Source organism: Mus musculus, chromosome 6 (genome assembly GCF_000001635.26).
Source record: "Mus musculus strain C57BL/6J chromosome 6, GRCm38.p6 C57BL/6J".
NCBI classification, from domain to species: domain Eukaryota; kingdom Metazoa; phylum Chordata; class Mammalia; order Rodentia; family Muridae; genus Mus; species Mus musculus.
Genome location: NC_000072.6, coordinates 121,370,070 through 121,387,457, shown reverse-complemented (window position 1 = coordinate 121,387,457; position 17,388 = coordinate 121,370,070). Strand labels below are relative to the sequence as shown.

General features: G+C 52.7%; 1 protein-coding gene across 7 annotated transcripts in view; it reads left to right on the top strand.

Annotated features, from left to right (window-relative positions):
• Nucleotides 1-14,531, top strand: part of Iqsec3 (IQ motif and Sec7 domain 3) — a 100,812-nt gene extending 86,281 nt beyond the window's left edge. For 2 of the 7 annotated variants that reach the window (XM_006506112.4, XM_030255387.1), the window contains 6 exons: nt 760-885; nt 3,157-3,256; nt 3,382-3,543; nt 5,717-5,809; nt 7,414-7,463; nt 7,549-14,531. In XM_006506112.4, coding sequence (XP_006506175.1) covers nt 760-885; nt 3,157-3,256; nt 3,382-3,543; nt 5,717-5,809; nt 7,414-7,463; nt 7,549-7,623 — 606 coding nt within the window. In that variant the 3' untranslated portion in view covers nt 7,624-14,531. The remainder of the gene's footprint in view (nt 1-759; nt 886-3,156; nt 3,257-3,381; nt 3,544-5,716; nt 5,810-7,413; nt 7,464-7,548) is intronic. The other 5 variants (NM_001289685.1, NM_001033354.3, NR_110358.1 and 2 more) reach the window with 4 other exon arrangements.
• Nucleotides 14,532-17,388: the final 2,857 nt, after the last annotated feature.

Here is a 17,388-nt window from a genome sequence, read left to right as displayed (position 1 = left end):
TCATAAGAGGCAGTGGATTGTACATATGCCCGAATGGTCCAGATGATCAGACAGGCAGAAAATGAACTATGTAGACTGTGGGTTAGGGCAACCTGAACCCAGGAAACATGTTCTAGTGTGCAGTGAGTCCCCCTCTGGGGGTCATCCCCTGTGGCTCTCTATGCTACTGTCACCTTACACTGAGTGCAACAAGTCAGGGAAGCTTCATGACCTCCCCACTGGGGGATGCCTTTGAGCTTTGCCTGTGAACTCCCTCCTCCGTGCAGGAAGGATATCACTGCAGAGCCTCTAAAGCCACGGGCTCAGCACTTGCCTGCTCTGCAAGCCAGTTGATATTTAAGTTACTGGAATAGATTCCAGGGTCCTTATCATCCCCTCTCCCTTGCACATTTTGCATTTGAGTGTGCAGTGAAGAGATGGGTAAGGATTTCACACATGCGTAGTCATAGAGGGGGGAAAGGAGGGCGGTAGATTTTGAACGCTCTGAAGGCTTATTTCAATTTCTGTTCTTCATCCCTCAATCTCATTACACAGGCATAATGAGTCCTTTCTCTGAGAATGCTGCCCTAGAGGCATTAGGAAGGGAGCGGAAGCCCCCAGAGCAGAGTTTGAAGGTCAAGTGTTACCCTTCCCATAGAAGCAGAGCCCATGCCCACTCCTTGGACCTCTATCTCTTTTTCTGAGAAACGGTGCCCTTGGCTGGGAGGAGGGCCCCTGGGTCTCTGGGGGCTTCGCTTTAGAGCCTTTTCTGGGTTCCAGGTGCTGTCAATGCCACACCGTCGCCTGGTCTGCTGTAGCCGGCTCTTCGAGGTGACCGATGTGAACAAGCTACAGAAACAAGCAGCACACCAGAGAGAAGTGTTCCTCTTCAATGATCTGCTTGTGGTGAGCAGTACAGGCCAGGGAAGGGGGTAACTGAAGCTGGTGCCGTCCTGAGTCCCTGCCTACTGGCACTGGGCAGGGCAAGACTAAGCAGGGAGGCACTGGGCAGGGTGGAGCAAGACCGCAGTTGTGGAGGTGCCGGTTCCGACATGATACACCATGAATTTGAGGCACAGACACAGGTCAATGTGAAAATGAGCCAGACCCCCAGACAACCTGCCTCTCTGTGACACCAAAAGCCCGGGGTGAGGCATTCAGCATTGGCGCCACAGTCCTGCCTGAGAGATCATGAGAAGGTCACTGTCCCTGGGCCCAGAGAGAGGCTGGATAGCATGTGTATGTGTGGTGTAGTTCTCTCTGAAAACAAGTGTCCCATCAGTAAATCTGTAATCCTTCCCACTGTGCAGGGACTTGTCCCCGGTGTCAAGAAGCAGGCGGGGTGAATGAGCTCCACAGAGTTGTCCCTTCCAGCCTACTCCCTAAGTGAGTCACATGAAAGGAAACCTGTGCAGGATCCCACGGAGGTACCCCTCACTCTGCCCAGCCTGCCAGCCTGGCCCAGTGACTCTCTCAGGTCCTCCTTCTGTAGCCAGAATACAGGAGCACCCTGGTACCTGTCACTCAGAGAGTCAATACAAAGAGGTGGAAACTGAACCTTACTCAGAGAGCGATCAATCTGAGAAGACAGTGGATTGGCATCTTAAAAACATGTCTTCCATATCACCCCCTACCAGCAGGTTATAATGGGGCAGGGGACACAGGCAGAGAGTCGTTCCCCAGCTCAGTTTTGCCCCTCGGTCAGGCCGTCATCTGCAGGATTTGTGAAGTCCACTCTCCTCTTGTTCCCACCCTTACCCTCTTCCATCATACAGTGGAAGTTTGGGCTCAGGCACTTATTGAAGCCCTGAATCTAGTTAGTGATGCTAGTTAGTGATACACACACACACACACACACACACACACACACACACACATAATGCTGGTTCCTCTTTTTACAATATGGAGTACAAATGGTCTGTATTACATAGGACATTAAGATGTTCCTCTCAGTCCCTCCTGTCTCCTACCACTTCCACAGAGCATTGGTACCTTTCTGGAGTGCACATCAGTGCCTACCCTCTGCCAGGCTCCAGTGGGGCCCGGTCTCCCCCAGCCCCAGAGGTCTCTGAGCTCATTTTCTGTACCCTCCTGGATCGCTCTAACACCCCGGCCCCAGGAGCTGCCTCCCACTGGCCAGACCTCTTTTCTGATTGCTCCTTCACTTCCCTTCAAAAGCTTCTCTGGGTGTGGTCAGCTCCCGTTCTTCAAGCAGGTCTTTAATTAAATGTGGCCTTCCCGGGTGGCCTCTTGCCCAAGCAAGGCAGTCTACCAGGGCACTTTCAATTTCTAATTTTATCTTACTTTCATCAAAGCACGTCAACGTTTCTGAAATCACCTCGTTTGTGCCTTGCTTTGCCTTGCTTTTGCTGGGTGGGTAGAGGGGGTTTGTTCTTAGCCATCTTCCTCCCCGATCACGTGAGCCCCTCGAGGGCAGGGCTCTTGTCACATCTATCCCTCTGCATCCTCTGTGCCCAGCTCATAAGAGGTCCTAAATAAAATATAAGTTTATATATGGAGCAACTGGTGAGGTGATCTTTCAATTTAGGCAGAAACAAACATTTGAAAAGAAAGGGAAGGGAGAGAGAGAGAGAGAGAGAGAGAGAGAGAGAGAGAGAGAGAGAATGAAGCCACATCAGATGGGAGGGGTGCTGTGAATCTATAAAATGGGGGTGGGACAGGGTGACGGGGTTGCAGAGGAGACTGGGGACTTGCTTTTAGCCTGTGGCTTTAAATGGGATTTTGAAAGGAAACCCTCTCTAAGGAGCATCTGGGTTAACTTAAATAATGAGCAGAATCTGGCGGTACCGAAAGCTGCAGGCAGAGTTGCAGAAAGGGAATGGCTGCCATAGCACTGAGCTAGGCTGCTTCAGGCTACAAATGGAGGACACTGGGAAGGCCAGCATAAAGCCAACCTGGGGAAAAGGCTAGATCTGGGAGGACTTACAGGCCAAGGCTTCTAGTGCAGAAGTAATGGGTTCTGGTGGGTTTTCACCAGTGACGGCCCATGTGTACGCCCCCCTCCTGACCGGGGGCATGGAGACTGTTCTGACGTGAACAGTTGTGCATCTTTGTCTACTGACCGACATTCACGACGTCTCTGGGCGTCGCTGCCTGTCTTTGTGCACGCACATTTACAGGAGGCCGCTCATCTGTTTCTGTCCCTCCCCTGGGCAGATTCTCAAGCTATGCCCAAAGAAGAAGAGCTCCTTCACGTACACCTTCTGCAAGGCAGTCGGCCTGTTAGGCATGCGCTTTCACCTCTTCGAGAACGAGTGTGAGTCCCCCCCTCCCCCGGGGCCTGGAGGATGGGAGCTTCCCAAAACGCCAGCCTTCCCTGCACCTAGCTGCCCGAGCCTCCCTGCTGTGGGAGCTCACTGGTGGGGTGTCGCTGGGTTCCAGATTACTCCCATGGCATCACCCTGGCAACCCCACTCTCGGGCTCCGAGAAGAAGCAGGTGCTGCACTTCTGTGCCCTGGGCTCCGACGAGATGCAGAAGTTCGTGGAAGACCTGAAGGAGTCCATCGCTGAGGTGACAGAGCTGGAGCAGATCCGGATAGAATGTAAGGATGGGCCCCAGCTCCCAAGGCAGAGAGACGGGGTCCCCAAAGGCAGAGGCAGCCTGCATACACATCTACCCTTACCTCCTCTGCCCCAATTGATGTGACCTCCCAAAGAACATCTGCCAGCCATGTTGGGTACACAGGGTTTTTCTCAACCAGACACTGCTGTGTCGGCCAAGACAGCCAAGAGAGCTGATGCAGGCAGAGCAGAGCAGGTCCAGGGGCGAGATGCTTCAGCTAGATCCTGCTTACATTCGCAGTAGCCTCCAAGGGAGCTGCTGCTTTGTCCCCTTTGACGGATGAGGCTCAGAGACAGCAACCAGTGCCAGCACACAGGCAGAGGTGGCATCTGCAGTTGAGTATGGTGCTTAGCCCATGGTCTTTCTACTATGAGGCTGAAATAAGAGGTTCTGTGTACAGTCTCCTAAGAAAACACTCATAACTGTGCTAAAAAATGAAACCCAGCAGGATGGAGTTGCTACTTGGGGAGGGGATGCGCCGAGTGCATGCTGGCTTTGAACGGCATTGGTTTTCTTGGGATCAGGGGTGTCACAAGCAAACTCTATTCAAGAGCTGGACTAGTTGCATGCAGGACCCAGTTTGGCTATTCATTCTTGAACATTCCTAAATGTGTGCCCTGACATGGATCTACTTTTCTCCCGGTCAGAACATAACAAATGGCTCCAAACTGCTTCAGGAGCCACTGCCCACCTGGCCTCGGGTCTCCTGAGGAAGGTTCTTTTCTTCTAGCCTGACAGCAGCTCTGACATCCATTCTCCGAGCAGCAGAAGGGCAGATCCAGTCAGAATCCATCACAGTGAGGGGAGGGGGAAAGGAAACAGCCTCTGTGGCTATCTGGGGGACAAGAAAGCCAGAAGGAACATATGTAGAGGGCTGGCCTTTGGTCTTCAGATGAAGGAAAAGTGGGGTGACAGCAGGTGACAGAAGAGGGCTGGTCATGGAGGAAGGCAGGAGAGAAAATGAGTCAGTGAGGAGGTAAATGGAAGCCACAGGAGCCACCATTTCAGTATCTGCCACATGCCTGGCACTGGGTGGGCGATAGGACCCATTACTTGGTTTCTACAATTTCCCATGTGTGCATGTTGCTCCCTTCCTAGCAAGGAAACTGAGGCCAGCAGAGCTTAAAAAGGGAGTCCAAGTTCTCACAGCGAGTGACGGTGAGTGAAGTGAACAATCACACCCAGGCCCCCTGGACTCGTGTGTCATGACAGCACTAATTCCCCCCAAAGGCAGGAGGGCCCTCTGCAAATCAGCAAGCAGCTAAGGCTGAGCTGAGTAAGACTGCACACACACGTGGGGGACGGGTGTGGTTCCGGCAACACAGGCAAACTGCTGGTGTGGACACTTACCGCTCAGTGTCCCTGGATTCGGAGCAGCCAGAGAAACAGCAAATGGAACCCAAGTGGATAGTTTTAATAAAGGGAACTTGAATCGTGTCCCAAGGAACCAAGAAGCTGAGAGAACACTTTAATAATACCTGTCAACTCAACATGGATGGCAATTAGCCTTTCCCTAGAGCCACTGGGATAATGACTAGTGCAGAGAGACGCCAGTGGAGGGCCAGCTAGGACATGCGTCCCAGCCACACAGGTTACGGGATCTACCCCTTGGGGAAGCACTGAACCACGTCCTTCAGGGAGCTCAGCAGCTGTGGGGTGGGGCGACAATCCTGCTCGTGCGTGTGAACGGGACTAGATGTCCCCAACTGTGCCTAGAGATTATGCTGCATTGTCTTGCACAGTGCCCTTATACTGACGCATGGAATGCTTGCCCAAGTAAGGACTCAGTCTATGTGTTTTACCTCAGGAAGTCTTCCTAGTGACCTTGGGCAGTGAGCCCATCTGTCTCCTCAAACGAGGAATAAAGAGGCTAATCTAAGAGCCATCAGTCAGGGTGACAGTCCCAGCAGTCCACCTCCTGTCCCACACCAGTTTTTCGTGGCCCCTCTGACAGTCAAGCAAATCTGGCCATCATCATCATCACTCACACATGGAGCTCAGAGAGGTTTAACTGGTTCTCAGTGTCCTGGTCCACTCTGGCTCTCAGAGTGGAGGGCACTCTCCTCCACCTCCTCCTGCTCTTCCCACAACCCCCAGCACACTAGGGCTGGGGCTGTGAGTGCTGCCTCTGTTCATGTTTCTCCCTTCCTTAGGGGAACTGGAGAAGCAGCAGGGCACAAAGACTCTCTCCGTAAGGTCTGCTGGAGCCCAAGGGGACCCACAGTCGAAGCAAGGATCACCCACAGGTGAGACTGGGCTCTGCCTTTACCCAGCCCATACAGAGCTCACCACAGTCCTGCACCTGGCTCTGGGGGGCTCGGTATGGGAAAAGGTGACAGAGAAATGTATCCATTTTGCAAATGGTCCCAAAGTGCAGGACTGTATATGAAATGTCACTACTTGCCCCTGGAGTCAGGCCAAGAGCCTGGCTTCAATCCAGATGAGCCTCAAACTCTGTTTAAGTGGTTTCTTCAGATTGAATTTCCCCTCTAGCCAAGTGGAGTCAGAGAGAGCTTAGGATCTAGTATTCCTTTACGCAGCCCTTGGAGCCTGATTACCCCTGCCTGACTCTATCCTTTCTGCCAGCCACCTCATTCAGTCTTACCCACTGGTAGAGAGTGAGAGAGGTGGGCTGTGCACCCTCCTGTAGCCCCCAAATATGGAGACATTAGAAGAGAAATGGGAGATATTAAGAAACCCCATGCACAGCTCATGCATTAGCCTATTCATTGCTTGCATCTCACACTCAGAGCTTATAGCAAGAGCACTCTGAGCATCCACAGGCACAGGACAGCTGCTTGAGTGAAGAACACAGTGGACTTCTACATTCCCAAGCCCTCCAAACCTCTCTAGCTAGTCTCCGTGCCAGAGTGAGGCTAGACAGCATCACCAGCCAAAGAATGGCATTCCTTTTCCCAGCAAGGCTTCAGGCTCTCTGAGATGTCATCTATATGCGTCCTATGTCACCATGACTAAATGCCACCCACCTAAGCCAATAGCCCCCTTTACCTTCCAAGGACTCAGGATATGGGTCACTGCTCACTTTCAGGGCTGTCAGGATTTCACCATCAGTTCTCAGCTGAGATGACTCGTCCCTCCGGCTTCTCCTGTGGGAGCCGCAAACCCCTGTCAGATCTGGATGTGTTTCCCCAAGGACTTGCCTCATGGTGTCCTTAACTGTGCAGTTTCCTTTGCACTTCAAGAAGCAGAGGGCTGAAAACCACCATCCTGAGGATGGGAAGCGAGAAACAGAAGGAGCTCAGGTTCGGAAGACCATAGGCAGGACAAGTCATCAAGTCGTTCCCGGGGGTCCACAGGGTCCCTGATGCACATTTGGTGGCGAGAAAATGTAGACCTAATTACAGGCCATCGGCCAATCTGTGGAGGGCAAGCAACATGGTGTGGATGTTCCGTGGGCCTTTAGATCCTCAAAACTCCACAGTGTTACTAAGTCACAATTACCACAGCAAATGACAGCCCCTCCTTCAAGGGACCTATGAGAGAAAGGACACAGATTTATATGGTGCCTACAAATCGTACTGGCAAGGATTCGACTAAGAGAAAGTGACTCTCCAGTACAAATGTCAGAAAGAATTCCAGAGGCCTCCTAGTCTGTGGAGGCCCAGAGAGGTGCAGCACCCTAACTAAAGTCACAGAGCTCTTAAGGGACCTAGTGAGGCTCCTGATATCCTGCCTGCTATGCCAGGCAGTTCCCCAGTGGAGAGTGTGTGTGGCACCTACAGTCTACCCACAGCTGCCAGAGGGCAGAGATGCTGGATGGGGAGGAAGAGGGCCAAGGGTTCCAGGCAGGACTGGTGGAGAATGAGTCCTGTGCTGTTTGCCTTCAAAGCCAAGAGGGAGGCGATGGCAGGAGAGAAAGCGGCGGAGAGCTCGGGGGAGGTAAGTGGAGGCCTGGTGGCATCCAGGTGAGTGACCCTGTGACCCCCTGTCCCTCTTCTCACGTCTCTGTTGTTTCTCTTCTCAGGTATTAATCAATGCCTCCCCAGCCCGACTCACCATTTTACCAATTTCAAGAGATACAATTAAAAGTTACTGCTAGCATGGGTAACGCCACCCTTCCAGCGCCTAGTTAAGCCGCAAGCACTGCCAAACTACTGCTCCCCAGTCAGCCAGCTGTCCCTGCCCACTGCCCTCTGGGGCCAAGCTCCCAGCCCAGCCCAACCCAGCCCAGGGAGATGAGCCCCCAAACACTAGTGGCCCCCCTTCCATGCTCTTTGCACACCCACTACCCCCAATACACTGCTCGCTATCCCCCAAATATGTGCCATATCAGAGACTCAATGGTCCATTTCTAGATCATTCCTCATACAGGGAGCCTGGGCTCCCTCCCAAAGTCATACCCAAAGCCAAGTTCTCCATGATCACTCCTAGGGACATCTGGACACCTCCTAGGGAAACTGGAGGACTGGGGTTTGAGACAGTGAGAAGGAATTTCTCCCTGGAGCAACTAGTCTCTGGAAAGCTGGCCATGGGGTGGGGTGAACACAGGAGAAAAAAAGAAGCCCAGCAGGGCTAGATGCCTCAGAGGTTTTCCTTGGGGGATGAGCTGGAGGAGAGGATGCCATTTCCAAACCACAAGGAAAAGGAACCTAGAAGTAGCGGCTGGCTTATGCCAGCCCCAAGGCAGCCCCTAAAGGCGGCATACACTGCCTCCCATATAAACCCTCTCCTTGGCTGCCAGGCCTTGAGGACCACCAGCTGCTCATAGACAGTCCTCTCCCATGCCCACCAGCAGGAGGGCTTCCCTAGATGTAAGGGAGATGCCCACCCAGCAGCCTGCCAAGCCCTGGGGAGCCACAGGATACCTGGGAGTTCAGTTTCTCTCTGTCCCTGCACCCCATCCCCCACGTGTTTCTGGAGGAGGCACCTTTACCCGGAGGAGCTTCCCGCCCCAGCAGCTGAACAGCCCCCAGGGTGGGTATTCCATCCCCTGCCCTGCGCCCGCATCTTCCCGCAGCTGCCCATTCTCAGCCTTGCAGATAACCCTAGTCACCAGCCCTCCAGTTCATCCTCTTGGGGCTACCCAGGGAGGATCAGCCATATGGTGCCCCTCTTCCCTCCTAGCTGCCCAAAGGGGCCACACGGCTATCTGCAAGGCTGCCTCGCCCCTCCAGCTAGCTCCAGGGATCCTGCCAGCCTCTGCTTCCCTAAACAGAGGGCAATCTGGCCACCCCACGGCCTCACGGCTTAGCCCTAGCTCCCTCTCCTCTGGCATCGCTTGGCCAAGCCCCTATGGCAGGCGCTCCTCCATCTTCTCTGAGCTATCGTGACTGCTACTCATGTTCATTCTCTCTCTCTCTCTCTCTCTCTCTCTCTCTCTCTCTCTCTGAGGCTTTCACTTACTGAGTTTTAAAGATCTGAGATAATGTGGGACTGTCATGCAAATGGAGGGAAATGGAAACTGTGTGCAGGCTGAGGCATAGCCTACAGGATGGGAGAAAGGAGAAGGAAGGCTCACTGGCTCTGAACTGGGTAGCCCAGTGTTGGTGCACCAGGCACAAGGGTGCCGTGAGGTGGGGGTTGGGAAGCAAAGAGGATGAGCCCGGTCAGGTTGTCTCTGGCCATTTCTCCTGGAGAATTATTAAGAATCCTAGTAGATAAGAGAGCCTGTGCCCTGTGTCAGCAGTGGTGGCGTGCCCTTCTGCCTAGGACAGCCCCCGAGAGGACAGAGATGGCCACGCCCTCTACAGGCTATGTGTCTCAACAGCAATGAACTCCGAACACTTCACCTAGGATGATTTCCTGCCCGGGCAATGCTGCCCCGGGGAGGGAGAGGAGGGAGAAAACAGCCTTGTAACTGGCTAATTTGGGAGCTGGGGCTTGAGAATCTTAGTGACATCTTAGTGAGCCTTATGGGAGACTGCACAAGTCTAGGAAAGGAGGAGGTCTCTGAAATTACACTTTTAGACAGTAAACAGGACTGCTAAATGCTGCTCTGGGGCTCTGAGAGAGTGCGAGCTATTCTGGCCCAGGCCTGGAATAAGGACTTCTCCTCTGCAGCTTCAGCATGCCTCTCTGTGCCCAAGAAGTTGGCCCATCAAGTTGGTACCTAAGGACAGACAGGCCCAGAAAAATAAAAGCATCTCCAGAGAGAAGGATCCTGGGCACCCCTGAAGGCCCATGTGTTTGGAGAAGATGGTGGTGTCTCACAGCTAGGGAGATGAAGGATGCGGATGAAGAATGACATCATTCCCACCCCCTTGCATCCATTTCCTCTACCTCTTCTGTTAGCAAGAGGGCGCCAGATGTGTTCATACTCCTAGGCCTACATAATGGGTCTCAGATGCAGGTTCAAGAGCAGACAGACTGTTGTGGGGCAAGGAGTCTATTAGAAGAGTTATTAACATCCTGGACAGAGACAGACAGACAGACAGACAGACAGACAGACAGACAGACAGCAGACAGCAGACAGACAGGAGCCTGGCGTGGCTCTAAGGAGAGGCCCCGACACCACAGATAGACCATAAATGGGGGTTCTAAAGAGATGAATCAGAGCCCGCATGGTAGAAGTGTCTTCTTAGAAGTGTCTGAAAAAGCATGGGCCTGCCACCGGGCTCTCTGGTTCCCAGGCAGGAGTCAAGGATGTGTGGTGATCACCAATACCCACCTTGATGCTAATGCATTTCTCTGGGTGAGAATCCCTGGCATCCAGAAGCCTGATAGCTAGAGACTCGGAGGCGATGCCCTGAGGAGGCACCTCCCAGTGTCTGTGGGAAGGAAATGGCTGCTGCTGCAGCAGTTATAGCCTGAGCAGCAATTCTAACATTACATTCTTACAATGCATCTGCCCCAGCCACCTGCTCCTGACCCATGCAAGGAACCAAGATAGGAGCTCTCTCCGTCTCTCTTGAGTGAGACAGGAGGTGATGGGGACTTGACTATCTCAGCATCTCTCAAATGCAAAGGTCATGGCCTCGGGGACGGTAGGAGGACAGGGCAGGTTAGGTCCACAGGACCCCTTTAAGGTTCCCCAGCATTCTGGGCTCAGGCACCTTAATGGTAATGATGAGGCTTCCTCCTTAGTCACAAGGAGGATGGACCTGCTTCTCTAGCTCAGTGGGTAGAGAGAGTATTCATAGGGAGGACTTTGCCCTGCAGAATCATCTCACAGGAGATGAGACGGGTCTGGAGAACCAAGGTGGTGGTTGAGAAGCTGTTTCCCTGCGGGTGGAGAGACAGACCACCATGGGGAGGAAGGGCGGGTCAAAGCCAGCTCAAAAGCATCCAAAGGACACCAGGCAGGAGAGGTCTGGAGGGAGGCTCTGGGAGGCTCGGGTGGCCAGCCCCAGCAGCTGGGAATTAGTGGTAACATTTCATGCTTCTCTGGCTGTTTCTAAACTAGGTGTCAATTCACAACAGGCTTCAAACGTCCCAGCACAGCCCCAAGTTGGGGGTCGAGAGGGGAGCGCCTGCACCATCACCACCAACATCACCACCGCCGTTGCCGCCAGACCCACAGCCTAGCCCCCTGAGGGAGCAGCCCCCACCGCTGCCACTGCCACCACCCACACCTCCAGGCACCCTGGTACAGTGCCAGCAGATTGTCAAGGTCATTGTCCTGGACAAACCCTGCTTGGCCCGCATGGAGCCCCTGCTGAGCCAGGCTCTGTCCTGTTACGCCTCATCCTCCTCAGACTCCTGTGGCTCCACACCCTTGCGTGGTCCAGGCTCCCCAGTTAAGGTCATCCACCAGCCTCCACTGCCCCCGCCCCCGCCCCCATACAACCACCCTCATCAGTTCTGCCCCCCAGGCTCCATGCTGCTCCGGCGCCGTTACTCCAGCGGCTCCAGGAGCCTGGTGTAGGCTCTACCCTTAGCGCCCCGATGTCCCAGTGGGCTGTCCTTTGGGAATCTGGGCTGCTCGTCGGCACTGCTCACATCTAGGCGTAATGCCTTCCTGGCCACTGGTCACTATTGTAGAAAGAGAATGCCTTGGCAAGATGGTTTGCTTGACCCAACCATCCTTCACTAACTGATTTGAGTACCTTGCCACCAATGTGTAACCACCTTCTCACTCTTCTAGGGGGTCCCACATGGCCAGATGGACCTTCTCCTCTGTGTTCACCATGCTCCCCTTATTAGATTGTAGATTGAAGGAAACTGAAGCCAAGGGGCCTGTGGGCTGATGGGCTTGCAATCTTGGTCTATCAGTGTCCATGTCTTGGGCCAAGAACAAAAGGCTGAACCTGCCAGCAGCACCCTCCAGGACAGGGGCCGGCTACCCCAGCATAAGGTGTATCTATGCCCCCAGCTGAATCAAGGAAAGCTATCCCTGGCTCCCTGGCAGGACCTAGGCGTAGTAGAAGGGAGCTCTGTCTACTGCGTCTGTTATCCAAACCTATAGTCAGGAAACTGGTTCTTAGCTCCCCAGGGATGTTGGCTCCCTGAACCATGTCCACTCTCCTGCCTTCCCCAGACCCAGGAAAGACCCAAGAAAGAGAAGGGTCCAGGGTATTCAGTTCTGTCTGGGTCAGTTCAACGTGGCCCTGCGACGGTGAGGTCATGTCTGCAAAGTGCACTTTTAAAGAACATTTCTTGGTTCTCTAAGCCTTAAACGCTCGGCCAGTACCGAGTGTACACAGGCAGTTATCCGTAAACACATGTGAGAACCAGGTTGATGACTTCCTGGTGGAACCAGAAGCAAGGAAATGGGGTTTCAGCTCTGCCCGGCCGAGGTATGACTTGGCCTGGAGGCGGGGATTCCTGGTGTATGACTGTGCAGCCTCTGTACAAAGACAAGGTGAAGCAGTGGGGTTCCAGAGTCACTGTGCCAACCCTGTTGTCCTAGCTTTGAAACAGTCCCTCCCTGGAAAATGATGCTGGCTTCCAGCAGGGATGGCCTAGAGTTCCTGGATCTTTGAAACTGCAGAGCAGAGCAGAGCAGGAAAACTCATCAGCTTCCCAGGCCTTCATCAGCACCAGAGCCAGCACAGGTAGCCCTGGCCCTACAGAGCCCCAGAGACAACACGGGTGGTGTCACGGATGGTCACATTCATGCTGTTTTCAGGGACATCTTTCACAAGCCAGGCCAGCCTCCTTTGTCCTATGCCAACAGCTATATCTGACTGTCCTCAAGATGTCCTCCTATCAGAGCCTGTTTTTAAAGTTTCCCTAGAGGCAAGAGGCACAGTGAACGTTGCCATGGTTGGAAGTGAATTAGCTTTTCCTGGTCCCTACTATACCCCCCCCCAAGATTCAGTACTCTGAACCAGATAGGAGGCATAAATAACCCAGGCTATTAGAGGGGCCAAATGACCCCATTTCACATGTATGCATGTGTACATGCGTGCATGTGTGCATGTGTGCGTGTGAGTGTGTGTGTGAGTGAGTGTGTGTGAGTGTGTGTGTGTGTGTGTGTGTGTGTGTGTGTGTGTGTGTGTGTGTGTGTTTTCACCCAAAGGTCATTATGATGTCACCCAGGGCATTTCTGGCCTATTCCTGTAACTTTTGGCCAATATACTGTCTCCCCAGAGGCTCCCTGCCTGTGTTCTTCTGAGTTGGCTGCCTTGGGCCCCTTCTAGAGCACCGGTATTTCAGAAAATCATCAGAATCTGTCAGGCTGGAACAGCTGACAGATAGGTGCCATGCCTAGACACCTCACCCACCTGGGCCGGAGCAGAAAGGGCAGAGCCTGGGGAACGCACAGAGCTTTGATTGTGATTGGATGAACAAGATAACTGAAAATAGAGGGGAGTATATGACTAATATGGAGGATGTGGGGTATGAAGGAGTGTGAGTTATGAATGTGTCTTAGCATGTTTCTGGAGTGGAGGTCATGATGTCGAGGGCTGATGAAGAGGGACATAGCCCTAGATAGCCCAGTTCCCATTGCAAACCCTGCTCTCTGCTCACATCTGGCTTCATGCTAACAGTGCCCTCTGCCCCTCCCAGCTCAGCTGAAGCCTGACTTTCCAGATGAGCTCCAGCATCAGCAGAGGTTTGGGGCCTGGCCCACCTGCACAGGCTCTGAGAACCCAGAGCCTCAGCACTCTGCACCTTTTCTACAGGGAGAGGCTTACTCAAGGTTGCTGTAGTAGCTCACCTACACCCTGCTAGCCAGAGCAAAGTCCTGCACAGGAAGCCACACTGCTTGGGGTCACAGCATGGAACATCCCTGAGCTGGCAGGACTTTGAGCCCCCAGTAGCCCAGTGCAGGAAGAACTGGCCCACCTTACTGATCAGGCAAAGTTAAAGCCCTAGCACCTGTTCTCATATCAGCCACCCTGCAAATGGTGGGATTCATCTGTACCTTAGTCCCTAGAGACCTGGGAGAAGCCTCCTCCCCATCCTGATGGCAGGGCCTCCATTTTTTTGTAGAGGCCCAGAAAGAGGCTCTTGAGACTCCAGTTGTCTCAAAAATTAGGGGAGAGGTGGAGTGCTAGCTGAGCTCCCAGATCCAAGCACCCTAAAAACGCCCCAGTCCATCAACTCTCTAGGCCTTACTTTGGGGAGCCTGGGATCCTCTTCCAATTTCTCCATTTGGCCCCAACTCTAGAACCAAGTGGGAGGTGGAACCAGCTTTCTTACCTCCTTTTAGGCAATCCCACCTAGTGTAGTCCTGTCTTGGCAGCCTTTCCTGGAAGCTGGCCTGTCTGTCTTTTCGTCAGCAAAGATGTCTTGCTCCCACAAATATGTATTGGTCCTGGGTTTTTGCTCCCCCTACTCCAGTGTCCAAAGAGTACCGGGATGTCTCTGTTACCTGGTAGAGGTTCCCGATGTCATTCATCTGTCTGTCTCTGCATCAGCTGACCATCTTCCAGTGGTACCTCTCCTCCCCTGCTCACCCCTCACCAGATGGAGTGATAGCTCTCTGGGGACAGGCAGGGTGGCTGCACTCAGCAACTAATCCAAATGGCAAATATTTTGTAACAAAATAGCCCAGAGGTATTTTATCTGTTCAATTCCTAGAGTTTTAGAGATTCTATTGAACTGTGTCACTTGAGCAAACTTGTGTCCGTTGTTTCTTTCACCTTTATGGGGTGTTGGGTGGGAGTGGGGAAACCACCTTAAGTTAAAATATCTCCCTTTCTAGGGTCCAGAAAGACAGTATACTGACCTCTGACCTCGAGGCTACTCAGCTCCTCTCTGGTCATGGCAATCATTCTTTTCCCCAGGACAGAAAATGCCTTATGGTGTAACTCCATAGGCCTTAGGAAACCCCATCTTAAGAAATTGAGGTCTGAGCGGGAGGGTGGGTGGGTACCAGGGCAGAGCTGATGTAGAAGGCTCTGCTAGTGCAGCCTGCCTCTTTCACAACTAATACATGTGCGCATCCAGTGGGGAGCAAGGCCAGACCATCTGCTTCTGACTTTCACTGACATTCACACCCAAAGTCTGACACCTGATCTAAGGGATGGATTAACAATGCCAGAATAACAGGCTCAGCTGAAAGAATTGTGGGACACAATGTTGGGGCAAGAGTCATGTTCCAGGTCTCCCACTGGAGCTGAACAAGAATACAGGGTTCTGGGAAGAAGAAGACAACAGCCAAATGGCTATGAGGTGGGTTCAGAGATGAACACAGTAGCTGACTCCTATAATCCCAGCCCACAGGAGGCTAAGTCGGGAGGATCACCACAAATTTGAGACCTCCCTGGGATACATAGTAAGTCCAATGTCAGCTAGAAATATATATCAAGGTACGGGATCAAGACATAAACAAAAGATATTAGACATAGGCCAGAATAAAAGCCGAGCAGAGTGGGCTGCTGTGCATATTTATAGCTAAGGATGTCACACAGCTCAGCTCCGTGGACAAGGCAGGAGGTCACTGGGGGTGATTCTCCTGGCAGGAAAGGACCTCAGCCATGCACCAGAGAATCTTTTCTGAGAAGGAAAATGATTGGTACCTGCAAAGAAAATGCCCAGCTTCCCAGGCGACCAGAATTCTGAAGGCCCAGACATCTAAACAGCTCCATAGGTTATTTCCATGGTCTGCTATTAAAACCTTTGGAAACATAAGTTCACCCTTTCCCAGGAAATGAGAAATTCCAGAAGAAGCAGATACAGCTTGGACCTGTCCCATCCTGGGAATTCTCTGACCTAGAAAGCAGAAGACTAGTCCCTTGAGAGCATCCTTGAGGGGTTCAGCTAAGGTTAGGCCTGGGAAAGGGCCCAAGGTCAAGAGGATTTAAGACCAATGATGTAAGCAGGCTAGCAGGCAGCTCCACTCTCCCAACATTCTGGCCCCTGCAGTGTGGTCCAGGAGAAAGGATGCCCCCCAGAAGGAAAAGGAGACAGACCGTTTAAATGGCCTCTCTGGGCCCATCTGTCCTAGGCCAGTGTCTCTGATGACACTTTGTAAATGGAGGACCCACTCGTTGGTGATTGACTTAGAAATCATCCAGGGGACCCAGAATTTATGGGTTCCTGACTGCGAGAGATGAGTCAGAATAAGATGCTGGTTCCAGAGTTGGTGAATTAAACATTAAGCTTGTTCACGGCTGACAGGCAGTGGGTGGGAGGAGCACACATCACTACCGCCAAACCTCGGCTCTCAAGGCCACACAAGGCAAAGTCCACAGGATCAAGAAACGTCCAGCTGTGCTGACATGGGAGGGGTGGTGGGCACAGGTGTTAAAGTGGGTATTCAAACAGAATTTCCGAAGAGGACAACTCATCCAGGTCAGGGTCCGAGAAACAAGCTGAAACTACACCTACAGGGAAGAGTAGACGCAACTTTTGGAAGTAGAAGCCAAGGCAATCTGTCAAAGGACTAAGTTGATATGTAAATTTACCTATGTTGAAAATAATTCCACTAAGGTGTAAACATGAAACAAACAAAAACAATACAGAAATCATAAGACTGGCCTTTTAGAATATCCAGATCAGGTGATTTGCCAGAAGCCCGGAGCAAAGATAAAAGGGCCTGAAGGTGGGCAGGCAGATGCTCGGAGGAGACTCGGGCTTCCCCTGTGGGGCTAGAAGGCAGACACTCATGGGGTGAGGCAGAGCCAGAGCAGGATACATTTCCGTGAGTCTGACACCTGACAACAGAGAGCCCTTGTAAAAGAAGCTCTCTCTGTCTCTGCAGTGCTCCGACCCGCAGATGTCCACAGCCATTCTCTCTGGGCAAACGTACATTCTGACAGCCTGTCAAGAACCTTGTCCATTGGGCCCCTTCATTCACCTGCCACCACCTCCCTTCTCTGACCCACAGGCTCTTATGACCACAGAGGTTCCAGCTGTGGATGAGTGTGGGAACACTGTGTGGACAGCCCATCTCAGGGTACACACATATGACTCTCTGAAGCAAGGTCCACTCCACATCCCTCTAAGCAGACCCTTGGAAGGTGGAGAACTCTCTCTCCTCTGGGAGGACTAAGGCCCCAGGACAGGACATAAGAACCAAAGCAAGATGGTATTCTTTACTGTTCCCTTTTCTTCCTAGGTAGGCAACCAGGTCCGGAGCTAGGCCTCTTGAAGCAAGAAGGTTAAATGATCTGGGATGGGGGAAGGGGCAAGTTCAGAACTGTTCCCAGCAGGAAATCTCCATCCTGGATTAGGCCAGAGAAATCAGGCACTAGACACAAGCAGGGAGGACAGACGCCCTTCTGAACCCCACCCCCAACAGGTCTGTGGGCTTTGTTCCCTAGAGAACCAGCTAGCCCCTTGCAACTTAGGGCTTCCTGCTCTCACAACCTCAGGATTGAATGACCTCAGACTCAAGCCAGACTCTAGGAAAACCATGACTACATGCAGGGAAGGCTAGAGACCTGGCTCCCTCACCCACACCCATCCCCTCATCCCCACAATCACCCCCACCCCCAACCTCAGTGTCTCAAGCCTCCTGGGAAGACAAGCC